The sequence below is a fragment of the Prionailurus viverrinus genome, chromosome D1 (genome assembly GCF_022837055.1).
Source record: "Prionailurus viverrinus isolate Anna chromosome D1, UM_Priviv_1.0, whole genome shotgun sequence".
Taxonomy (NCBI): domain Eukaryota; kingdom Metazoa; phylum Chordata; class Mammalia; order Carnivora; family Felidae; genus Prionailurus; species Prionailurus viverrinus.
Window position 1 is genome coordinate 55,697,297 of NC_062570.1, and position 26,187 is coordinate 55,723,483.

Sequence of the window (26,187 nt, forward strand, 5' to 3'; positions counted from 1 at the left end):
CCCACGGTGACTTTGTCCCCATTTGAAAGACACCTACGTTCCATTCCCTCTCTCCCCCCACGACTCTTCTTCAAGGGGAGCTTTGGGGAGGGCCCAGCATCACTGGGCGAAAGCCCCTGGGATCCCTCCCCTGCCCCTGCACTTGAAGGCTCCCCTATCCCAGATGAGAGAAGGGTGGAGAACCAATCTGAGAACTGTTATCTATGACCATATTGACTGATGGGTGCCAGCCTCCAGCACCTGGAGCCCAAGCCTGGGGGGCCTAAGTGACATGATGGGCAAGCTTCCCAGTAGCCTGAATGTTCTAGGTTCTGTGCCATAGCTCACCTGTGACTCCCTCCTCCTAGGTGCCATCCTCTTCTGTCCAGGTCCATTTGTTCTTCTCAGCTCTGTGGACCGGCCTCCTCCAGGAAGCCCTCCTAACCCTGCCCCGGCAGGCTCTCACAGCTACCTGCCGCTCAGGTGTCTTCTGTGTGTCCTTCCCACTGACACCCCAAGAACAAGATTCCCTTGGCAGAGTAGATATCAGAAAAAACTGGTCATTGTTGGTGATGATGGTGACGGATGTTCCCGCAGACCTTGGCCAGTGAGAAGGAATAACTTACAGACAGCGGACCCATTCAGATGAACTGGAAGGGAGTTCCCTGCGACTGGAAGTGTGCAAACAGGATTTAGGGTACCACAGCAGGCAAAGTGCCAAGAAGTCACAAAATACTGCAGCAGCTCAGAGGAGGGAGGGGAGGGGGTCTTAGGGAAAGCTTCTGAGGTGAGGCCGGAACTGGCGCTATTCGGGTGGGAAGGAGCTGAGAGGCAGGGATGTGGGGGGTGGGGGGAGGGCAAGGCCCCAGAGGAACAGCCTGAGCAAAAGCACAGGTGTGGGAGGGCCTGCCAAGTTCATGGAGTTGGGGCAGCAGGGAGAGGGGAGAGAAGGGTGGACGGGGTGCAAGCCACAGGGAAAGGAACGACTCCTTTCAGTTACCCCCCCCCCCCCCCCCCCCCCCCCCCCCCGCCCAGTAACTCCCTCCCTCAGGTCAGCTCACTCTTCAAATCCTGCGAGAGGGGATGGGGCTTTTCCGGGACAACAGGCTGCCCAGAGCATGTTGGAGGGTGCTAGTCCAAGGATGGAAAGATGGACTCTTTATAGTGTTTATTAAATCAAGGATCAGTTAGGTGTAGGGTGGGGCTAAGTGGGGGAGGACAGAGCTCTCCTTGTCCTGTGGGTGGCTCCTTGGGACCCCTGATGCCCAATCGCTTCCCCCCAACACCTCCTCCCTCAGCACACCCCCAGGACACAGTATTACAAAAGTGAACAAATGCAATGTTTTTCTTCTTTTACAAATGACACGTTTCCATCCCCTGCCGGCAGGGGTCGGGGGAGGGGTGGTTGAAGTAACAGTCCATTACAAAGGCAACAACTTTTATAGAACAAATACAAAGGAAAGAGCCCAGGGCTGGGAAGCTGAGAGCATAAACATTGATGGGGGTACCTGCCTCCTGCCCAAAGATGGGTGAGAGAGGCTGTTGGGCTCAGGGCCAGTGGGGACCGAGTCCAGGAGGCCCCTTGGGGCTCCAGGACTGCATCAACTCCTTGCACTCCGAGGCAGTACCGCAGGGGTCAATGGACGAATTTCCAGTCTCAACGCTGGAGGACCCCACTGCAGAGTGGGAAACTGGTAGGGCTGGGACTGGCATGCCTGAAGCTTCCAGAGGCTCTGAGGTGAACTCACTTAACCTGTGCCATACAGCTGGTCTTGGGTCCGAGTCCCACCTCTGAGGCCCTTGCCTGTCCTGGGGAAGACAGGGAAAGGGTACAAATGGCAGGATGGGGGAGCCCAGGAAGGGGACAGAGGGCATGATTTAGAGAAGACAGAGAAGTGCACAAGGCCTCGCTGGGAGGCAGGATGCTGGGGCCGGTAATGTCCTCATGGCTCTAGTGCCTTAGATTAGCCATTTGCCCTCTCTGGACCTCAGTGTCCCCACCTGTCACATGAGGAGGTGCACTTGATTTTTTTCTCTAGTCCCTTCTATGACTAAGGTTCCACCCAGCGTTCTAGAGGAAAACAAAAGGATGAGGTGGGCCTCATGGGCCAGGGCAAAGCGGGGGCTACCTCATAAAAGAAACTCATGCCCCTGAGTGACTGGACCGTGGGCCCAAGGGGATGCTCAGCCGTGGGCCTGACCTCTTTTCTGCAGCAGTATCGCCCTTCCACCCTCCCCCTGTCACAGGTCAGGTTGGCCCAGGCCTGAAGGAAGGCACTTTGGGGACAAACGGGGAAGGACGGCAGGGGACTGCCGTCTGGGTTTGGCATCTAAGACCTTCTACTTATGGTCTGGGGAGCAACACAGACAGAGGGGCCAGACTCTGCTCCTGGGTGTCGGCCCCAGCCCCAAAGCTCTCCCTAGGTCCACAGCTCTCTTCCGCGCTGCTACAGAGGCCTGCAGGGTGCCCCCTGGCATTGGCACATGAAAATATAAATTACCCAGGCCCTGAGGAAGCCCAGGGCAGCAGTGTATCAGACGGCCCCGGGCCACACCGTTTGTCACAAAGCGTTGGGGCTCTCCGCAGCCCTTTCCCGGGGGTCTACGCAGTGCAGGGCCACCTTGGGGCTAGAGACAGGCTGCCGAGGATAGGCGCCCTCCCGCACTAGCCGCCGGCACCGCACGCCCTGGCCCACGCTGATGCTCTGCAGTGCTGGCAGGTGGACGAGCAGCATCTCAGGCAGAGGCACCAGGCCCGTGCCTGACAGGTCCAGCTCCTGCAGGGAGCCCAGGCCCGAGAATACCTCAGCTCCCGCCCACTTGAGCTTGGGGTTGCCTGAAAGGTCCAGGACCTGCAAGCCTTGCAACTCACGGAAGCCATGGGGCGCCAGCTGGGGGAGCCCCTGCAGGCTGCCCAGTGACAGATGCGTGAGGCCTGCCAGCCCCCTGAAGGCACCCGGGCCAACGGCAGCCAGCGGGTTGCCATCCAGGCTCAGGTAGCGCAGGGGCAAGTCCCGGAGGTCGGGTACGGTGCGGAGCCGGTTCCAGGCCAGGTTCAGGCTCTGAATGGCGGGTGCGGGCAGGCTGGCCCCTGCAGGGTGGGGCACCAGGCGGTGGATGAGGTTGTGGGAGAGGTCCACGTGCAGCGCCCGGCCCGGGCTGTGGGTCGTGAAGGCAGACACCGAGACCTCTCGGAGCCGGTTGTGGCTGAGGTTCACGTCGCTCAGGGGCGAGCTGGTGAAGCTCTCCGCCGGCAGAGCTGCCAGGCCATTGTGGCTGATGTCGAGCGACTCCAGGTAGCGAAGGCGGGAGAAGGCGGTGGGCGAGATGCTGGCGAGCAGGTTGTGGCTGAGATCCAGGCCTGCCAGCGTGGTATAGCCCGGCCCCGCCAGCACCGACTCGTTCACGGTCTCCAGCCGGTTGGAGGACAGGTCCAAGTGGGCTGTGTCCAGAGGGATGGGCACGGGCACGATGTGGGGGCCCAGGCCACTGCAGTCCACGCGTGTCAGGCTGAAGCTGTCGAAGAGGCCGAAGGTCTCCACCTCACACTGGCATCCGGGGAAGCATGGCCGGGTCGTCTGGGCCCCGCTCACGGCCAGCAGCAGCAGTGGGAGCAGCAGCAGGGGCCACGGCATGGTGGGGGCTGGAAGGAGAGCCACAGGTGAGGGACGGCAGCAGGCACCCCACACCAGGTGGTTCTGGCCTACCACGTAAGACACGAGCCAGCATATCTAGGCCCAGCTGGAAGTTGCCACCACCAGTCCTGTCCTCCCAGGACGCTTTCCCCGAACACCCTTCCTCATGTAATTCCGGGTCCCCATTCCTCTCTGGCCTCAGTCTCTCCATCTGTGTGATAAAAGGCCAGGTGGGTGGATTGTAAACTGAAAGCAGCGGAAGGCTTTCTTAGAAAAAGATTAGCAGAGGAAAATGGGCATGTTCTGGCTGACATGAGGGTGGGGACTTGGAATTTTCCAGGCCTCTTTACCAGTCCTGCCGTAGGATGTTGAGGAACCCTGCCGGAAACCCCCTGGACTAGATGGGTCTGGCCCCTCCGGCTCTGATGGGAGAGGGTCCATGGGCTGGTCTTGCCCTAGGCCCTGCTGAGGAGGGGTCAGGGTGCTCTATCCAGCTCTGAGCGTGCGCCATGAGCTGGCTGTTAACGCTACCCGCCATCACGGCCTGGCCCCACTTAACCTTCACAATTACAGACACCTCAAGGCAGCTACTTCACGAAGACGGAACTGAGAATGCAAAGGTTCAGAAAGCTATGCATGGCCACACGTAAGGGGGATGGAATTAGATGGAGTACAGGGGAGGCATGACTCACTGTCGTGCTTTGGCAGTGGCTGGAACCACGTCTGAGACCCATACTCCATCCGCTCAGATGGAGGTCTCGCCCTGTAAGGGGGGCCTGCATTGACTACCCACCTGACCCCTCTTGTGGGTAACAATAGCTGAGTCCACAGTCCTAAGCCCTCTCCCTGGCCTGTCCTCCAGAAGCAGCATAGTTCATTCCAATTGGGGACCCTGTGTCTAGACTTCCAGGTGGGCTCTGGGGACACTTGTCCCAAGCCCCTTCCCCGCCCCCCCACCCTGTCCCTCCCTACCCAAAGCTGATACAGCTGTTATGCCTCTTTGGCCCTTTCTTTAACCCAGGGCAGGCAGCTGGGCTGACTCCCTCATATGGAAGAAGGACTAGAGGCTCAGAGAGGACCTGGGTTTTATCCCAAACTAGTAAAAAGCAGGGCAGGACGAGAACCCACGCGTGCTCAGCCCCAATTCCGCTATTTTCACCTGCTGCCTCAAGCAGGGCTGGTCAGGTGGCCAGTGGAGACAGGCCCACGAGGCGCTCTTCCCACTGCCACTTGCCATGACGCAAGCCACTACCCTCCCCTGGCCTCGGTTTCCCTCCCTGTACGATTCTAACAGCAGCTGCCAGCGACGCCAGACCTGCATGTGTGTTGTCACCTTCATTCCTCACACCCACGCACATCTGTGTGACCCAGAGCCTGAGCTCACACCCACCGTAGCTCCATGGACAGAGGTGCTGGGGGAGGGGCTCACAGGGGGATGAAAGAGAGGGTTGAGTAATGAAGGCCTCTAACAGGACAGTCTGGGGTTTCCCCCCGCTCCTGCCACACAGTGACCACTCCACCCGGGGGGACAGAAGGCACCCTGCCTCACCCCAGCAGGTCTCTTCACCTGGCGTGGCCCTGCTCTGCCCCCCTGCCCAGTCTCCCCTTCCCCACCTGCCCCTACTGGCCTTCAGGGCGGGGGTAGAGGGGAGGGAGAAGCAGGATAGCATTACTAGCCCTACATGAAACTTTAAAGGGGCCGCCATTTGATCCACACTCTGGCTCTGCACAGGGACAGCGAGAAGTGGGGCTCTTCTCTCCACCCCCCTCTGTGGGCCTCTCCTCTCCCACCCCTTTCTTTTGTAGAGGCCAATTTGAGGATTAAACCCGGCCCAGGTGCATCCTGGACTTTGTCCCAACTGAGGCAGGACAGAGTGTTCCAGTTGTCTGGAACCAAAAGGAAAATATTGAGTTGCTCCAGGCCCCCTTTGTTCTGTTGGGTGAGCTTCTCACCACAGGGGTTCATTACCACTCAGAGCCCCACCTTCCCTGCCAAGCCTATTTGTCCATACCCACCCTTCCTGGGGTTTAAACAAACATCACACACACACACACACACACACACACACACACACACACACAATGGCCCTGAGATTGCGCTTTGGTTCCCCAAGGTGATTATACAATGTGCCTATTAAATGCCAGATGGCCCCTCGTGAGCTCCTGCTTATGTAACCGGCAGCCCAGACACAGCCCAAACCTTCCCTCCAGAGCAGGGGCCTCTTACTGCCCTCCCCGGGCCTTAGCCTCTCCTCTGTACCACAGGCAATAATCCCTGCCCTGCCCTCCTCAGGTCAGGTGATTCGACTCCCACCAAAGTGCAATGCAAACTGTGAAGAGCTGTGCACGAATGCAAGGTGGTCATTCCTGGGCCGCTGGAGACACAACAGCAGACGTAAAGGGAGCAGGAGCACAGATCGAGACCCACCTGGATGCCTGTGTTCGCCAATGCTCCCAGGGCAGCCTAGACAAGGTCCGCGCTCAGCCCTGCACAGGGGCCACGCTCCGGGCCTCACACTGGCAGTGGAAAGTGCTGATGGGGACAGTCGGAGCCTGTCCCCATTATGGGCTAGTGCCGGACTCACATTCTCTCCCACTTCTGCGGTCACTCCAGGAAGTCAGCATCTTGTGTCCATTTTAGAGTAAACCGAGGACGCGAAAAGGGAAGGTGACAGAGCCTGGAACTGAATTCAGGCCTCGGTGACCTTATAACTGGTTTGGTTCAAGTGGAACACGCACTTCTGTATTAGCTGAGAAAAGAAGAGAGCCCAGAGGCCTCTCAGAGGTCTCCTAGGAGGTTGAAAGAAGGGAGAAACCCCTGAGATGCCTTACAACGTGGACCCAGAAGGGGGCAAAGGCAGAGGTATGTGGGTTGGTGGTCTTTGAGGGTCAGTGCCCTTGTCCTGCTCTGAGGAGATGTCCCCTCTGGGAGGGATGCCTTAGGTATGCATGTCTCGGAGATGCTAGGGTCTGCCACTATTGCTCTAAGCCCTTAGCAAAAGGCTCAGGGGCCAAGGGGAAGGCAGAACTTTCTCAGAAGGAGACCGAGGGAAGATAAGGAAAATTCCTGCCAGGGGCACAGCTCTCTAGAGTTTACAAAAGGCCTCTGCTCGTTTGATGCCATGAGGGCGGCAGAGCAGGGCATGAAATCTGGCACTTTAGTGATGAGGCGGCTGTGACCCCGTGTGCAGTGACTTGTCCACGGATTCCCCGTGAGGAGGTGGCGTTCAGGCTCTGGTCTGCTCATTCCAGGCCTAGGGCTTCCCAGCCCGCTCAGGATGGCTGCTGAGACTCAGGAAGTCCCCTGGGGATCTTACAAAGTCCATAAAAGTCATGCTCAGAAAAGCCTGCGGCTTCACAGAGGGGGCTGATGCCATAATGCTAGGTATCATAAGGATAAATTGCATGTCTAGGAAAATTATAACTATGCATTAAAAACAACAACCACCACCCAGATCCTAACTTTGGAAAGTCTAGAAGAAAATCTATCCATACAACAGTAGTTTCTCTTTAGATGGTAGAACCGTTGAGTGATTTAAACATGGCTTAATCTCCTTTTCTACCCCTATTTCCTCTCTTACGGTAAAAAATGCATGCAACACACTGGCAAACATAGTAACAAAGCCTCCTGAAAGAGTGCCCCGTGGCCATCTCTGCTTTCTCTGATCTTGTGTAGCTACTATCTCTGAGCCTCAGTCTCCTCGTCTGTAAAATGGAGATATTAATAGCCACCTCCCGGGACTATCACGGGGACGAAATGAAACGATGGCAGGGCGGCACCTGGCAGCCTTCCTAGCACATGGGGAGAATGCAGTGTGGGCTCCCCCGCCTTCCTCCACAGACAGGGAGCAGGTGCGTGGGCACCAGCGGAGGGCGGGGGCTGCCCCATCTCTCTTCTTCCTTGCTTCGGCACACACGTATCAGACGTGCCCAAGCTCTTATCGGCACCCTCTGGAAGAGCGATTCTTTCCTGGGAGGCCCGAGTTTCTCAACAGCGCTGCTGGCTCTGGGAAGGGATGAGTAATGGGAGTTCCCCTTGACAAAAACCACCAGCCTCAGCGTCGTGGGCAGAGAAGGCCTTCACAGCCAGAAACCTTGGACACTAATTGGCAGGGTGAACCAGGCAAGTCATTTTACATCTCTGGACCAGTTCCTTAGACTATGAGTCTGGGATGGAAATGATGGTCCTTATCAGCCTCAGAGGGGACTGTGAAGGCGAAGTCGAACGTTCCTATAGAGAAATGGGGCCCCCGGGGGTGGAGGCCACATAATGGAAAGGTGGTGCCTTTTGATCTTACCTATAGCCCTATCCACTGCAGAGGTCACGAATCAATCACAGCACCGCTTCCTGGGGCCCTGCACAGGGCCTCCGAGCTATTCCGGACACGGTGCTCTAGGAGGCCTCTACCCACTGATCAGAGTTGGGGCTGAAGACAAAAACTGGCATTCTGGGATCAGTTCCCTGATTTGAAGGAGCTGCAACACTGGGAAGCAGTCACATGCCAAACTGGGCAACTCTGGGAAGCGACTCCCTCTCCCTGAGCCCGTTTTCTCACCGAAAATGGAGACGGCAAGCCCTTCCTCGAGGGGTTGCTGTGAGGATCAGAGACCACAGGGCCAGGACTTGACAGATGAACAGTGGATGCCTCTCCTAGGTTACACGGTAGAAGGGGCCCCCAGAGAGGGCCGCCGAGGCCCCTCCCCATCCCTCTCACCACTCTCTGGGGCTGAAGGGGAGGACAACTGTGCATGGTGACAAGACAGACCCTGGAGGACAGTCAGGGGCGCCCGCCTTAGTCCCTGCTCTGCCTGGCCTGTTCCCTCTGCGGACAGGTCCCGTCTCCTCTCTGGGCCTCAGCTTCTCTAGCTTCACAGTAAGAGGCTGAGTCTAGACAGTGCAGCTCTAGCATTTCAGGAGTCCAGAACTTATCAGGAGCGTTTACTAAATCTCTACGAAGTGCAGGGCGTGCTGTGCAAGGCCATGTGAGGTATATGTTGGGTGGGGGTTGGGGGTACCAGGGCCCCTGTCCTTATGAGGCTTACAGACCAGCCGTGGGGACGGGAGACCAACTCAGAACAAGATCACTAACGCTTGTCTTGGACCCAGAAGACCAGGCCTCTAGTGCCAAGGTCTGCCACTCCCTGTGTGACCCTGATGGTTTTCATTATTTCTTTGAGCCTTGGTTTTCTCATCTGTGTAACAGTATGAACTCTGTCTCCCTCTTGGGACCTGTGATCTACCCTGGGGAGAAAGGGAGAGGCGGACAGGGGGCCACCATTGAAGCTGAGGGAGGAAAGGAGATCTTTGGCCCAAGATGTATCACTTCTTTTCCAAACCCCGACCTGCGGATCAAAGACACTGGTCAGCCAGCTTACAGAACACGAGGGGTTAGAAACTACCCACTCTGGGGGCACCTGGGTGGCTCAGTCGGTTGAGCGGTTGAGCCGGCTCAGGTCATGATCTCCTGGCTTGTGAGTTTGAACCCCGCGTCGGGCTCTGTGCCGACGGCTCAGAGCCTGGAGCCTGCTCCTTGGTCTGGGTCTCCCTCTCTCTCTGCCCCTCCCCCGCTCATGCTGCCTCTCTCTGTCTCTCAAAAATAAATAAACATTAGGGCGCCTGGGTGGCGCAGTCGGTTAAGCGTCCGACTTCAGCCAGGTCACGATCTCGCGGTCGTGAGTTCGAGCCCCGCATCGGGCTCTGGGCTGATGGCTCAGAGCCTGGAGCCTGTTTCCGATTCTGTGTCTCCCTCTCTCTCTGCCCCTCCCCCGTTCATGCTCTGTCTCTCTCTCTGTCTCAAAAATAAATAAACGTTAAAAAAAAATTTAAAAAAAAAAAAATAAATAAACATTAAAAAATAAAAAAAAAAAAAAGAAACTCCCCACTCTGGGTTCAGGGGACACAGCATAAGGTCCTCCGGGCAGGGGCCAGGAGTTACTCCTTGGTGCGCCCACTGTGACACTAGGAAAGTCTGCTGATGGCCCTGTGAGGTCAAAAGACTAAGCAGTGTGGCTATTTACTAACAGACTCCAGGTAGGTCTCCCTGGTAGGAGACCCTCCAGAACAGCTTTGCCCACATCACTCCCCTTCCCAAAAACCTCCCAACTTCTACTTGTACCCGCAGAAATCCAGTTCTCCCTGGCACAGGGCATCTGTCAGCTGTCCCCACCGTCTTCCCTCCCCTAGCTGAGCCCCCATCTTGATCCGAACCCACGGTGGTGACCTCTGGACAACTCCCGGCCCTGTCATGCTTCCTCAAATTCAGAGAATTCAGGGCTGGGGAACTGGAGGGTCCCCCACGATAACGCACGGGTAACGGAGGCCCAGAGTGGGCAGTGACAACAAGGAAATGGCAGAGCAGGACCTGGGTCTCGATGCCTCACCGCTGCCAGCTGCACCCGCACCCACACCCACCTGGCCTGCCCTGGCCCTGCCAGTGGAACAAAGCCTGTTCTGTCCGCTGGGGCCCCCGGGCCACCTCTCCCTCCCCGGGCCTCTCACATCGTCCATCCGGCTGCACACTGACTACGTTCTCTACCGTTCTTCACCTGCCCATCTCCCGACTGGAAGTGCGGCCAGCTTGGGACCCTGACTCTGACATCTTCACCTGTTTATCCCTTCCCCCCAGACCTCCGCCCGGGGTCAGAGCCAGGCCTGGCAGGCATGGCAAATACTGTCGGGTGAGTGGGCGGCCCAGCAATTCAGGATCAACTGCGGGATTCAGACCCAGGTGAAAGTCCAGCCCTGTACCTACTCGCCTGGTTGAGTCTCCGTGTCCCCAGTAGGGAGAACAACACGGGGTTGGTAAAAGCATTAAGGGACGGCGTGTGAAACATTTGGCTCAATGTCTGCCTCATGCTAAGTGCCCCATAGACGGTGATGGTGATGATGTACTGAGATTCCAGAAGGCAATGACCATGTTATTCTCCTTTACGTTCCCCCCTACCCAAGTCCCCAGTGCAGCGCCAGGCACCTGGCGGGTCTATGACCTGTTGTACGAATGTTCTTGGGTCAGTGCGCTGGTATCGGCTGGCCAGGCCCCAAACCCTCTTCTCCTCCTCCCCTGAGACCTGTCTAGAGCTAGGGGTTCTAGCTTGGGCCGTCCTGGCCCCACGTGCCTGCCCCTGGTGCTGCACCACAGCATTTCTGGCCCCAAGATTTGCCAGACTCCTCACCACACCTGCAAGAGGGAGCTCCTGGCACAGGGATGAGGTGGGGAGGAGGCTGAACCTTCGGTTGGACCAGGGCCCCAGCACCCACCTGAGGCAGACTTTTGCCTCCACCAGCTGCTCAATGTTGAGCTGCCTCCCACCGGGCTCCCTTTGCCATGAGCTCACTTGAGATGATGCCAACGAAATCCCCAGGTGGAAATTCCATTAGCATCCTGCCCACCCCTCCCCCACCCCCGCCACTTCGTCAGCTCTGGAAACGCAAGGCAAAAAGAATTTCAGGGCCAAACTCCCAGAGCCTTGAGGGCTGGCTCTCCCGACACGATCGCTAATGCCGCACATCTGTACAAACACGTCAGCTCACCACACGCTTCTACGTCACCGTCTCACTTCTGCCTCATCACCGTCCTTGACCGCAGGCAGGGATTACTGTCCCTATTTTGCAGACAGAGAGATGACACTGTTCCGCTGGGTAGTCGAAGAACCAGGTCTCGAATCCAGATGTCTGAGCTCCAAACCCTTCCTTAGGCCACTGTGACTCTACTTCCAAATGGGCCCGTGTGGGTGACGGCTAGAGCCGATCGTGCTGGACTCTAATTACGTCTACCTGTCTGTCTTCCTGGGAGTAGGGATGGGATCAGGTTGATTTTTATGTCCTTGGAGCTAAGGAAGCACTGGAGCTGGCACAGAGCCGGTATTATATGAAGATATACCAGGCATGTAGAATACTATTATTTCCCCAAACGGTACCTCTCAACCTTTCCAATGCCTCAACTATTAGCTGTTCAGGCACTCTGTAAGATCAGCAGGTTAGACAGCGCTGTGTCTATCCTGCAGTTGCGTAAAGAGACCCAGAGACGTTTGGTGATCTGTCCAGAGTCACACAGCCCGTGAAGACAGGGGCTGGACTCAGGATCCAGGAACTCTGACACCCAGTGCCTGGCCTCCTCGGTGACATTATCCCTGGTGAAGGTAGGCCCTGGAGGCCCAGCAACCTTGCCTAAGGAGGATGATCTACAGAGAGACGGGCCAGGCTCCCCATACTATTTTCGCCAGGCAGCGTATCTTCTTCCTGAAGCTTGCCAAGTTCCCTTCGGTGTAACGCAGAATGTGGGGACACACGAGGAGGCAGTATGGGGCAGAGGAATGGGTTTTGCAGCCAGGTAGACCGGGCTCCAACCCCAGAGGGCCTCTCCTGCTAGGAGGCTTGCACGTGCCCTCACCTGAGTCTGAGCTTTCATCTGTAACATGCTTGAGAATTCTAGTATTGCTCCCAGCAGGTCACTGGGATGATTACACAAGGTAAAATGAAAACTCAGCCTCGGGCCTGGCACGCTTTGGTGCTCACTGTGTGTGGGTTCCTGCCCCCAGTGACACCTTGCAGGGGCCAGGAAAGAAAAAGGAGCTTCGACACCAGCTGATCTGAAAGCGAGGCAGTGGCAGGGTTTAGAGAAGAATCCAAAATGCGTCCTCAAGCCTTGGATTCTCTTCTAGTGCACCATCCAGGGCCCTACCAGGGCCACTAGTGCTGAGCAGGATCTATCTGGGAATTGGGAAGGGGGTTTGGAAAGGTGGCAGGAGCCAAAGCAGGCTGAAACAGTTGTGGCGCACATGTGGCGGAATGAGGACAGAAGGAGAATCAGCGGCTATGCCTGGGTAGGTGGGTCACTATCTTCCCCTCTCTCATCCCCCCAAGCCAGGCAGTTACCTCGCCTTGCCCAGGTTGGGCTCAGCAGGCCTCATGACTTGGACTGCTACAGCAGCCTTGTTCCTGGCCCCCTGCCTCCAACTGTCAGCCCTGCTGGGCGTCGGGAGTACAGTCGCAACAGAAGAATCGGCCCTCACCACCCCTCCCACTTAAAACCCCTCCCACTTATGGGGCGCCTGGGTGGCTCAGTCGGTTAAGCGTCCGACTTCAGCTCAGGTCACGATCTCGCGGTCCCTGAGTTCGAGCCCCGCGTCGGGCTCTGGGCTGATGGCTCAGAGCCTGGAGCCTGCTTCCGATTCTGTGTCTCCCTCTCTCTCTGCCCCTCCCCCGCTCATGCTCTGTCTCTCTCTGTCTCAAAAATAAATAAAATGTTAAAAAAAAAAATTAAAAAAAATAATAAAACCCCTCCCACTTAAAACCCCTCCCACAAAGAGAGCTTGCCACGCTAAAGCCTATCTTGCCTCTAGGGCCCCACACCTTTGCACAGGTTGTCCTCTGTGATGAAGATGACAGAGATGGCCTTCTTTTCTTTGTCTACCACGCAAATGCACACATTCAAGTCAAAAGCCACCTTCTCTGTGAGGCCTAATCTGCCCCTCATCCAACAAAAGGTCGCGGTCCTCCTAAGCTCCTATGGCCCCTGGGCAGCTCCTGCCCACTTTGTGGTCTGTGGCCATCTTCGTATCTGTGTCCAGCTCGTCTCCTGTGTGGGGTCTGGCCAGGTGAACGGGGATAGAGCAGACGAGAGAGAGCTTCCTCCTGCTTGGTGAGGGCAACAATTGGCTCGAGCTTCCAGGAGACTGAGGGCCCCGCCAAGTGGTGAAATCAGGTTTAGGACCACAGTTGATGCTGTCTCTGCCTTCTGTTGTCAGTGCAATCCAACAATGTAAGGCAGACTACAAACCTCGTGTCATTTTGTTAGCACACGTAATTCATTACGCCACTTGACACAACAGATCAGTGAGACGGGAATTACTACCATTCACATTTGAAGGATGAGGAGACTAAGAACCAGAGGTAAAGTCACCCGCCCGAGGCCACAGGGCTAGGAAGCAATGGAGTGGGGGTACAATCTAGGTTCTTGACTAACTCTGCCTGCAGACTGGTCTCCCAGTCTCCAACACCACCCACAAACCAGAGGAAGTTTCCTTAGAATTACCAACCCCACTCTATTATGCCTGCTTAAACCCTCCGGCAGCTCTCTACCGCCTACAGGTTCAAATTCCAGCTCCTAAGCCTGGCATTCGAGGCCCTCATCTTTGGCCCCTGCCTTCCCTTCCTGCTGAAGTCCAATTCCCACCCCCCAAACACACACCTTGCATCTGTTGGTCCACAATGCTGACCACCTCTGTCTGTGTTATCAGAAAACACAGAGCCATGCAGTGGTGTTCCTCAGTGGGAGACACTTCCTGCTTCCTGGACATATTCCCCGGCTTCCCCTGGCTGCCGAGTTCCAGCCTTCCCTTCCAGGGCTGCAGGGGCTCCAGGCCCCCCTCACTTCATCCCTCCCTAACTTCAAAGACACCTCTCCTCCCCCTCATTCAACACAGCAAATTAGTGCCTGGGAACTTCTCAAGTCAGAATGGAGGTGTGTGTTAAACATCAAAGTGTCCCCAGGTTCTGGGGTCTCAACCAGTCAGCAACAACAGCAAGGGAGGGGAGAAGTCAACACCTTCCTTTCCAGAAGGTAAACTGAAGCCCATTAGGGGAACGGATAGAGCCCATGGTAGCCTCCTTCCTATGTGAGTGGCTCGTGGCCCTCCTTCACATCTGCAGCATCTGGTAAAATTCTAGGTTAAAGACTGGTGCAGGGTAGGGGGTGAGGGGGGCAGGGGAGTGAAAGTGTAAGGGCTACTATCTTCCCACTCAGGATCAAAGGCCCAGCAGAGTCCCACCCCTGAGCCCTCCCTCACTATCAGACCTAGGCTCCGCAAGTCTGGACTTCTCTGAAGGGTAGAGCAGGCAGGGAGGAAGGATGGGAGAAGAGTTCCTGAGTCACCTCCTCGCCCCGGCCAAGTGTGGGCGGCAGGCTCTCAGGCGGGTTCCCGCGGCGCAGGTAATCCCCACCGCAAGCTCCTCGCCCCCACTCACAACAGGGTGACTGTGACTCCGAGAGGCTGAGCAACTCGCCCAGAGCCGGACTGTGGGCCCGTGGCCGTCCCATCGGAAACCAGTAGGTGCCCGGTTCCTGCTCTCTGCAGGCCAGCTGAGGGTACTGGAGCCGGCGCCGCGGACGCGCCCGGATCCCAGGAGCCCAGAAGCCGTCGCCTCCTCACCTACAGGATCGGAGGGCTGGTCCCCCCACCAGCCCCCGGGGGCGGGACGCCAGCGGAGAGCGGATCTCAAAGCGGAGCCGGGGGCTGGGGCCGGCCTCTCCGCCGAGCAGACACGTCTCTCTCGGTCACATACACTCGCACCGAGAAGATCAGGGCGGGCAAACCCAGCTGCCGGCTCCTTTCCTGTCTCCAGCCCCCCGCCGGGGCCCAGGACTGGCCGCTTCCCTCTCTCGTCCGAGCTGGTTCGGCTGGGGCGTCCGGCACGCTCCTCCCAGCCCCGGGCCAGTCCGCTAGCGCGGCTGACCAACCCCCCCCCCCCAATCCTATCCCCTCGCGGCACTAAGGACCCCAGGAGGTGAAGGAGGGGAGGGCTGCCAGCGCCCCTGCCCGGGCTGCAGGGGGAGGAGGACCAGGGCTGTTGCCCGAGGAACCAGGAGAAAAGTTTGAAGTCAAGTCTGGGGCCCCGGTGGACAGCAGGGGAGCGAGGAGCTGGGGCGGTGTCTGGATCTAGGCGCGCATACACTCCACGGACACCCAACCCAGACACGTCGACAGGCACAGACCACGTACGCGGACACACAACGATGCGCCCACCCACACCCAAACGCTAGCCCACAGAACGTGGACACAGGCACCAAACAGCCACGCAAAGCCACAAATACACAAAGGCGCAGGCAGATGCACGTCCCCGGATCCAAATCCACAAAGACCCACAAACGCGTGATGCACGTGTCCGCACAAAGACCCCAGAGGCGCCGGCCCCCGGTCAGAGCCTTTGTCTCCTGGAAGCCCTCTCCCCTTAGTTCGGGCTCCCTACCCCGGCCGAGGCCGGGGCGTCCGGCAGCGGCTGCCGACGCCCTGGGTCCACGAAAAGTTGAGGGGCCCTGGGCCCGCCCCCAGAGTCCAGCGCCGCCCGCCTGCTCGCCGGATGGGGCGGCGAGGTTGGGGTCGTGGGCTCCGGACCTTCTCCCGCAGCGCAGACTCCCGCTCCACCCGGGACCCGCACCCACCTGGAAGCCTGCGCCGCAGCCGCCTCGGCGCGCTCACCCAGGCGGCCCGGCCGCGGGCCCTTCGGCCGGCGCTTTTCTCCCCGCGGCGCGGCCCGCCCCCCCGGCCCCCGCCCGCCGCTGGGAGCCCACTCCCCCCCCACCCCCCCGCCCCGCGGCCCCGCCTGCCAGGCGCCCAGTGGCGGCTCGGGCCCGCAGCTTGGCGACCTAGGGAGTGTCGCCAAAGTGACGGCTTTCCCGGCGCGCGCCCGCCCCGCCCCCCGCCCGCCTGCCGAGCCCGAGCCTAGCCCGGGTTCCACCCTAGGGAGCGTCTCAAAAGTGCGCACGCAGCTCCCGCCCACTCCAGTCGGCCTGGCTCCCAGCTTCCTGCAACCGGGATCCCTGACCCCTCCCCCGGAGCGCCTGAGCAACCTCAGCAGATGGCCGCACGGTCGGGAACATCTGGAGGTCGCCAGAGAGAGAGAAAGAGAGAGAGAGAGAGAGAGAGAGAGTGTGTGTGTGTGTGTGTGTGTGTGTGTGTGTGTGTGTAAGACAGAGGGTGGGGGGTATGTTGGTAAGAAAGAGATTGGGTGGGTGAGGGTCCCCTCTTCTCGAGTTCAACCCCGTTTTTTTTTTTTTTAATGAGTGAAAAAGAGGTCCAGAGACTTTAGTGAGAAGTACATCAGGAATCTGAAACTGAAAGACTGGCTGAAAGACGAACCCACAGAGAGGAGACAGACAGGCTCAGGCAGAAAACCTGGGGAGAGAGAAGGAAAACAGCAAACTAATTTTTTCTGAAGGGGACCGTGGACTGCTGGTTGGATTTCTAAGAAGGGAAACTGTGTGTGTGAGTCGGCACCGGTTTATTCCTCCCTCTGCAGTCCATCCTCTCTTCACCCCTTTTTATGGTTGTAAGGGCAGGAAGACATAAAACAACCCCAAACTTTTAAAGGTGGGGGTCGGGGGAGAAATCCCTATGTGGGGTTGGTGCACAGGGTGAGTTTGAGTCTCCCAGTCTACACGCTTAGACAGGGATGAGGGAGGTTGTTAGGCACCCCCCAGGTATCTGGCCCAGGGGCTGAGGGAGGTTTTGGTCTTGACCCTGGACCTCCCAGGAACTTTCTGTTGTGGAGAGGGCCCCTGGGTGCAGAGACTGGGCAATGTTCCCCCTGCAGTGGCCCAGACTCGCACTCCCAGTCTTTTTGATCCTTATTTATTACTTTTTTTTTTTTTAATTACAAAAAGTTGCTGGGGCTTGTGTGTATATGTGTGCCTGTCTGCCTGGGGAAGGAGGGAGGCACGTAGAGAGATGGGGAAGGAGGAGAGGAGGCCTCAGGGCAGCAAAATTGAATCTGCTGCACGGAGAACCAAGTACTCGTGCAAGTCCTCCCAGCACCCAGTCACTGTGTGGTCCTGAAGGCGCCACTCACCTGGGCTGAGACCCCCCAGAGTCCCTGCTGGTTAGGGAGGTGAAGGGAGAAGGCTAGGAGCCCCATCTTATCAGTGCAGCACAGGAAGAGCTCACCCCTCTCCTCTGCCCATTGTCCTCCCGGAGTTAGAAACCCAGCTGCCAGAGGTGGAGGCCAGAGGGACCAACCAGCCCTTCGCATCAGTCTTTGAAATTGTACCATAGGCTCCTTTGCATCCAGTCACCTCCTCACAGTGGAGCTTATACTAAATGGGCCACTAAGATTCAACTCTGCATCCCCTAATCATTCTCTGTGCATCCCGGAACCCTCAGGAGGAGTCAGACCGTTCCCACAGCCCCCTCCCTGCCTGGGGGAGGAGACCCCCAAAAAGCATTTGGTGAGGGCCCTGAGGGTGGACTGGGTTTAGGCTCCAACCGGAGCTAGCCGGCAAGTAGCCTAATCTTAGGCAAGTTACCTAAACTCTCTGAGGTTCTGTAAAAGAGGCTGTTGTGAGAAGTAAACAAGGTAACTTAGTAAAACTTCAGTCGGCCTCACAGGAAGCGCCATCCTGTATTGTTAAATTGCCATTATTGTTATACCTAGAAGTCTCCCATCAGGGATGGTGTAGAGTCTGGAAAGCCCAGCAGGCTTGGGAGGAGAGGGGAAGGGGGCATGGTCACCTGACTTTCTGGCCCCCCTCCCCGTGGGGGAGGGGGCTTTCTTTTGGTGAATCCGCCTTTGCCCTGGCCTGGAGACTCACATTCCTTGATGTGGAGTTACGGAGGGAGGCTCCTGCTGAGCGTTTGAGCAATGGAGATTAATAATCAACTCCCAGGGAATGCAGGGGGTGGGGGAAGGGGGATGCTACCTCCCATTGCCCTTTGTATGCAGGGTCTACCCGCTGGGCTGGAGCCTCCAGGCTCCCCCAAAGGGCTTTTCACTTAACAGACACGTGATGAACAGCTCTTCACATCTTGGTTGGTGGCTGGAGGCAGCTTCCCCACGTTCATCATTTCCCTGATCTTTCCTAACTGGGGCTTTGGAGAGGGAATGTCCAGCAGCCTTGTCTGCTGTCTATACTGCAGCAGAAATAGCATTCCTAAACTGCAAATCCACAAAACTGATTATGACATTTTGTCTGCCTAGAACCTTTCCAAGGCAAAAGCCAAACTCCTTGGCTCGGCATTCAAGGCCCATGAGATACGCCCCCACCTTACTCCCACCTCTTCAGTCTCCTTTCTGACCACTCCCTCTTACACATTTAAAGCTCTAGTCCTCTAGTTACATGGAACTGGGGGAGGGAAGCCCCTGTACATTTTTCAAGTCTCTGTTCAGATTCCCCTCCCCCAGAAGCCCTCTGCCAGGTAGAGTAGGTCCTTCAGTATATTCTGTTGCCACTCCCTTTAGACGTATGCACTCTCACTTCCGTTCTCTTCACCCTTCTGGGGTCATCCTGACCGTGATCACATACCAGGGACTGCGGCTAGATACTTTAAAGGTCATTGTATCATTCAATCCCTGTAACAACCACCCAGATTGATAGTGGTGGAGGGCCCGAGAAGGCAAGAGATCTGTCTGAGGTCACACAACCTGTTTTCTGCAGAAATGGAACAAACAGGGCTCTGGTGTTCCTTGTACTACCTTACAATCCACGCAAAAAGCAGAATGCAGTCTAGTAAGAGAGGCCTTGGAACTGAAGAGCCCCAGATTCTTATAGCAAACTGTTGCTATATTCGTGGCGACCTATGGACTTGGGGCTAGTCCCTTTCTTCCCCTGAGCCCCAGTTTCTTACCTGTAAAATGGGAATAAACAAGCCCTACCTCACAGGGATGTAGGGAGGATCAAATGAATCAACACAAAGGCGAAAACGTTGTAAGCTGTAGGGTGCTGTGTACCTGTAATTGACTAACTTGACCGGCCATACTATAACTGAGGGTGATTGGTTGAGGATTTCTTTTCTCTCAGAACTCTCCAGACTGGAGGTCAAAGGCACCAGTAGTCCCTTTGGTTGCCTTGCTCATATCCCATGTTTTGAGAAAGCTTTCTCTCTCTCATCATGGATATCAAGGCCTGACCAGAAAAAAACCTCCAAATTCAATGCATTTCCATGAAACTCCCAGATCTCTAACTATTTTTCTTGCTGCATTTTCTTCTTTTCAGCTGTCGAAGCTGGCAGATGTAAAGTTAATAGAGCATCAGGACTATGTGAGGAAATAATAGAAAAGAGGAGCTGGAAGAAAAAGAATGCCTTTCCTAGCCCCCCCCCCCTCTGATTTCGTAGAGCTGAGTTGGCTTGTGGTATGCTCTGTTTTTTAAAAGCTTGTGTGGTGGGGCGCCTGGGGGGGCTCAGTCGGTTGGGCGTCCGACATCGGCTCAGGTCATGATCTCACAGTTTGTGGGCTCGAGCCCCGCGTCGGGCTCTGTGTTGACAGCTCGGAGCCTGGAGCCTGCTTCGGATTCTGTGTCTCCCTGTCTCTCTGATCCTCCCCCACTCATGCTGTCTCTCTCTGTCTCTCAAAAAAAAAAAAAATTAATTAAAAAAAATAAAAGCTTGTGTGGTGATTCTGATGTCCGTTCGGGGACTGGGGGTCATGGCAGAACTTCCTTAGAGTTTGCAGAGTCCTTCCACACACATTCTCATGTCTACACCTCTAAGCAAACTTCTTAGGTAGTCTCTCATCTCCATTTTACGGGTGTGGAAACGGAGACTCAGAAGTGACACGTCCAGGGGCACACAGAGTTTAAAACTGGCTCTGAAATGACTCCAGCCCTTCCTCTGCAGACTTCTGTGCACGGGCTTTGCTGGTGCCTCAGCAGTCACTGTGCGATGAGTACCCTTCTCCTCCTGCTAAATCAAATGCTTCCCTAAATATTTCTCTCCCACTCTCCCACCTCCATGCTTTTTCCCCTGCCTGGAATGACTTTCTCGGCTCAGTCTGCCAGCTGCAGTCCTCGTGGTCTTCCAAGCCCTGCTGCCTCCTCCACAAAGACATTTTCATTCCCCACAGTTTCTCTTCCTTTGAGCCTGGAAGCACTTGGTTTGTGCTTCTTTGCGGGGGGGTGGGGGGTGGGGGGGGTTGGGAGGGTGGGGGGGCCTCTCCACCCTGCCCCCTGCTGCGACTTGATGCCCCGACCTCCTCCAGCTGTTGGGGATCCCTGCAGGTTCTGGCAGTGGCTCACTGCCTCCGTGTGTTTGTTCCTGCTGTCCCCCCCCTACGGGAGTGGCCCTTAGCCCATCCCATCTCTTACTCAGAATTCAGCTGAAGTATCACCTCCAGGGAACCTCTCCTAACTTTCCCACTCCTTCACTTTATCCCTGGGGGGTTCTTCCTCTGTCCTTCCATGACAGTGAAGCTACCTCTGTCATGAACAAGGTGGTTCATTCATTCACTTACTACAGCAAGGTGCAAACTTGGGGGCCAAACTGTTGAGGTGTGAATCTCAGCTCCACAGTAGGCAAGTTCATAAACTTTTCTCTGTGCCTTACATTTCTTCTTCTTTTCTAAGAGTTTATTTTTAAGTAATCTCTATGCCCAAGATGGGGCTCAAATCTACAACCCCAAGACGAAGAGTAGCATGCTTCAGGGGCACCTGGGTGGCTCTGTCGGTTAAGCTTCTGACTTGGGCTCAGGTCATGATCTCAAGGTTCATGAGTTCGAGCTCCGCATCCGGCTCTGTGCTGACAGCTCGGAGCCTGGAGCCTGCTTCGGGTTCTGTGTCTCTCTCTCTCTCTCTCTCTCTCTCTCTCTCTCTGTCCCTCCACCACTCACGCCCTGTCTCTATCTCTCTCAAGAATAAATAAACATTAAAAAAAAAAAAGAGTAGCATGCTACAGGGGCATCTGAGTGCTCAGTCAGTTAAGCAGTGGACTCTTGATTTCAGCTCAGGTCAGGTCATGATCTTGTGGTTCATGGGATCGAGCCCAACATCAGGATCTATGCTGACAGTGTGCAGGGTCTGCTTCTGATTCTCTCTCTCCCTCTCTCTCTCTGCCTCTCCCGCTCTCACGCTTGCTCTCTCTCAAATAAACTTAAAAAAAAAAAAAGTAGCATGCTTCACTGAATAGGCCAACCAGGAGCCCCTGCCTTACATTTCTGATCTGTAAAGTGAGAAAAATAGTCCCTACCTCAAAGGTTATTGTAAGGATTAAAATGAATCCATGCAGAATGTGTAGAACAGTGTGTGGAATATAGTGAGCACTTGCTGAATGTTGGCTACTACTATTATGATTTATTTATTCATTCTACAGCATAGGACAAGCGTTTGTAAAAATTGACAGGGAAACTGAAGCAGGAGCCTGATTGGATGGCCCTAGAGAACACAGTGTGGGGTGTGGAAAGTTCGGTAGGCACGATGATTTGTTTTCCAGATGCAGAGAAAAAAATGGAAGGAAGGTGGCTTTGGCCTAGGGAGTGGGGAGGGAGACACAGTAGAGAGGGAGGCTCCCTCTGTTGGCCCCCTGGATCTCTGGTCGGCCCTCTCAGCAGGAGACCCTGGCTTGCAAAGAGGCCCAAGATTGTATCCTACCACTACCCTCAGCAGGCAAAAGCCCCTGTCTGGAGGTCAAGATGTGGGATTCCAGTCCTGGCTTTGTCACCAACTGACCTGGGCAAGAGCAGCTTATTAATAACAATATATTTGCAGGGCCATTACCAGCTGACAAAGTCAGTCCGGCCAGTGTCTCCTTGGCCCCTCACTACAGCGCCCTCTATAGGGAAGATGTCTCATTTACACCATCGTGCAGAAGACTTCCTGACTAGGTTCAGTCCTTGAGGGCCAGTGAACTCGGGGGACCTTTGTTATCAGGCTTGGGTTACATGATTACATTATTGCGTGCAAAGGGCTGTGTGCTCAATTTATTACCTTCTGTCCCAGGGACAAACAGACTACAGAGTGCTACCCCCACACAAGTTGACTGTCAGAGAACATTGGAATCATTCCTATCCATAAGCAAACCTGTTCTATCGAGAGGTTTTCAGACTTAAAAAAATTTTTTTTCTAACGTTTATTTATTTTTGAGACAGAGACAGATCATGAGCGGGGGAGGCGCAGAGAGAGAGGGAGACACAGAATGCAAAGCAGGTTCCAGGCTCTGAGCTGTCAGCACAGAGCCCGACGTGGGGCTCCAACTCGTCAACTGCAAGATCATGACCTGAGCCGAAGTTGGATGCTCAACCAACTGAGCCACTCAGGCACCCCTCAGACTTTTTTTTAAAATGACAGCCTGTAGTAAGAAATGCGTAGTATCACACAACCAGGGACATGGGTACAGAAACAAAAGTTTGACAGAACAATACTTACCCTTACCACAGGTAGTATGCTCTGATGTTTTCTATTCTATTCTATTCTATTCTATTCTATTCGCTATAACAAAGGTGGACATAACCCTGTAAATTGATTTCTCGTCCCACCAAGTTAAAATGGGAAGTTTGAGAACCTCTGTTTTAGTATCTCTGGTGTTTAAGTCAAACCAGCCAAGAAAACCAGAGAATGCCTCCCATAGCCATCTCTCTGACTGATGCATTCACTTAGAAATATTTGCTGAGCATTTAGGGAAGATCCCAGCTTGCATCAGTTACGCTTCTTAAATGACAGTCTAGATTCATTGTTTCCACTTTCTCACTCCCATTCATCCCTGTAGAAAACCACAAACTGGTCCTTGCCACTGCTAAGCTGCTGACAGTGGCTCACCGACTCTCACCATGTGACATTTGTCATAGCGGACTCTGTCTTTCTCCTTGGCTTCCCCCCTCACGTTGTCTCCTACCACAAGCTGCTCCTTCTTGCTCTCCTTTGCTGGCTCCCCCTTGGTTCCCAGCCCTATGGTTCCCCAGGCTCTGCTCTGCATCCCCTATGCCTCTCACTCTGCAGGGTTTCCTGGGTGGCTCACCCCTTCCCTGCCCCATGCCTTCAGTTGCTACTGCCCGATGCTGAAGAATGTTCTGTCTCTGGTGGCGCTGCTCATGTCAGCCTCTGTCAGACCTCTCTGGCCAATCTGCCTGCTCACCCTCTTCACTAGGGAGTCCTATAGGCCTTACACTTTGTTTACTTCATTCAGAGCTTTGCTCCCACCCAAACCTGCCCCTCCTGAATCCTCATCTTACGGAAAGGTGCCCACCCAGCTGTATAAACCTGGAGCCTGGTACCCATCCCGGACTCCCTCCTCTTCCTTGTCCCCGGGGTCGGGGCATCCCTAAGCGTCTCAATTCTGTCTGTCCTCTTCTCTCTGTTCACATCACCGGAGCCTAGCCAGTGTTCCAGTGAGAGAGGTGACAGCCTTTCTTGCCTAGACCATGGAAATCACCTCCTTGAGGTCTCGCTGCCTGCATATCATCACCTTCAGACCAAGCTCTTTGGAACAGTGAGAGGGTTTCTTTTCAAATGCAATACTGATCTTGCCTCTACTTGGTTTGAAATCTACCCTGATGCTTTTAGGATGAAGCTTACCATGTTTACCATGACATAAAGAAGCCTGCGTTATCTGGCCCCAGCCTCTCTCTCTCCTGCCTCACCTTTCACCTGTACCTCTGAGTTCTGGATATGTGCAACCGTCTTCAGTTCCTTGGGTGAGGTCCCCCACCCCCACCCCCCACCAGCCTTTGCCCCTGCTGTTCTCTCTCACTGGAACACTGGCTAAAGCCCACTGCTTCCTCCAGTTACAGCTTAGCTGACTGTTGTTCAGGAGGCTGTCTCTGGCCCACTACGTGTGGGTCCTGAGTTCGGCCCAGTGCTTTTGCAGCATCCTCGGCCTCTTCTGTCATGGCTTTTACCACACTTCGTCATAATGAGAGGGAGAGAGAGAATCCCAAGCAGGCTCCGTGCTGTCAGCATGGAGCCTGACGTGGGGCTCGAACCCGTGAACTGTGAGATCACTATCTGAGCCAAAACCAAGAGTCAGCCAAGATGCTTAACCAACTGAGCTACCCAGGCACCCTGAAAGAATGGGCGTTTAGACTTAATGAGTGTTGGAAGCAAAACAGAAACACCACGATTGCTCGGAAGGAACAGTAGCCGGATGTTTGGAACACAGGCTGCTAACGATCAGAGTCACAGGACGTTGGAATCATAGAGATGTAACGATTGGATTCACAGAAGGTAGATGCATGGGACCAGAGAATATTTCAGTCCTACCATGTGCCAGCTGTAATCTCAAGCAAGTTGATGAAGCCCTTGCTCTGACTTTCCATTTAATTTTTTATAAAGTGCTGATAAGAGGCCCTGCCTGCACAGTCTAGGGGTGCGAGCAGTGGGACCATGGAGTCCAACTGTGAGCATACACGTCGTCTTGCTCCTGCTGATACGTGGGTGAAGGTAGTGTTGTCTGACCTCAGTGAGTCTCTTTGTAACCAAACAACTATCCTGGGGTTCCGATGGGGAGACCTCGATCGGGTTATTTTACCCAACCTGACTGCTTTGGGCCTATTTTCCCGGGGTCCCAGAGGACAGAGCCTCTCTGTCCTAGCCTGGCATACATCAGTGCTCAGGATTAGGGCCTGGGAGAGAGGACAAGCACCTTTCAGGAAGCATTCTCTACAGTCAGGACAGGCTGAACTGCCTTAGAAGCCCAGATTTTACAGATGGGGAAACCAAGGCTCAGAGAAGGTAGGGGCTCGTCCAGGGTCACACAGCATGTTGGGGCAGAACCACAACTAGAATCCACTCCTTTGGGCTCTGATTCTTCAGGCTTCTGCTTAAATTCTCAACCTCCCTAGGTCGAGACCATCTGAAGGCATTTGCTTTGGTCTAGAACAATAGGAACCAGGCTTGTGGTTTCTGAAGGCAGCAATGTTCCAGGGCTTCAGACGGTGACAGATGATTATATTCTGGGTTTACCAGATACGCGGAAAGTTCTAGGTAATTCTTCCATACATGACCGGAGCAAGGTCACGTGTACAAAGTGGTTCTCATATCCCTGTGTGCGATGAAGAGAAGGAAAGAGGCATTTAGGTCAGAGCCTGAGCTGAGTGCACATATCCATGATTTCATATTATCTCTGTAATTTAGATGAAGAAACTGAGGCTCAGACAGTCAGAACAACTTGCCCCGAATCAGTCAGCTCACAAGGGGAAGAGCCTGGGTTTGAACCCAGGGTTCTGATTCTGAGGCTCATGCAGTTTCCGCTGCATGATGTAGCCTGCCTTAGGCACTCACTGCCTCATGCCCTGGGAAATGGACAGAGCAGGGAGGCTGCTGGGAAAACGGACAGACCAAAAAATACGGTGGGAACAGCAAGAAAAAGTGAGGAAGGGCTCAGCTGTTAGGCCGCATGGACCTGGGGTTGAGTTTTGGCTCTGCTTCTCCTTTTAAGCCCCTTAAAGACTCCTTTTCTGTAAAACGAAGAAAATGACTACCTTGCAAGATGGTGGCAGGGATTCAATGGAATCCCTTATATAAAGTGGTTCACACAATTCTGACACATAGTAATTGCTCAGTAAGTGTTTATTACTATTAATAATAATCTCTCACAATAAAAATTTAATTTTTTTAATTGAAAAAAAAATTTTTTTTTAATTTTCAGTGGGCTCCACAACCAGTGTGGGGCCCAATGTGGGGCTTGAACTCACGACCCTGAAATCAAGACCCGAGCTGAGATAGAGTTGGACCCTCAACTGACTGAGCCAACCAGGTGCCTCACAGTATATGTTTTAGAAGTAGGTGTTCAGTAAAGCCTTCTTGAATAATAGGGGTGACTCCGTTCAGACACCTGCCCTCAGAGCTGAGACCAGAGAGTAATGCAGTTGCGGGCAAGAAAAGGGGCTAATATTTACCGAGTTCTCTCCGGGCGCCAGGCACGGTGCTAAATGTCATAGATGCTGGTATCCCCTCTGTGAAAGCTCGCGACAAAGTGGATGCAATTATTAGTCTGATTTTATAGTTGGGGAAACTGAGGCTCAGAGAGGGGAAGTTGTTCTATGGCTTGGGAATGGCTAAATGGAGGTTGAAATCTTGGGCTGTAGGACCTGAGAAGCCGGGAGCACCTGACCATGCGCCTCTATGCTCACCCCTGCCAACAGCTTCTCACCTGG

The 26,187-nt window shown here is 55.0% G+C and overlaps 1 protein-coding gene across 1 annotated transcript; it reads right to left on the reverse strand.

Annotated features, from left to right (window-relative positions):
* Positions 1-1,327: 1,327 nt before the first annotated feature.
* Positions 1,328-15,889, reverse strand: TSKU (tsukushi, small leucine rich proteoglycan). Its single transcript, XM_047824053.1, has 2 exons — positions 15,776-15,889; positions 1,328-3,622 (listed from the first exon to the last, which is right to left on the reverse strand). The coding sequence occupies exon 2, from the start codon at positions 3,612-3,614 to the stop codon at positions 2,541-2,543; it is 1,074 nt and encodes a 357-aa protein (XP_047680009.1). The 5' UTR covers positions 3,615-3,622; positions 15,776-15,889; the 3' UTR covers positions 1,328-2,540.
* Between the last annotated feature and the right edge of the window lie 10,298 nt (positions 15,890-26,187).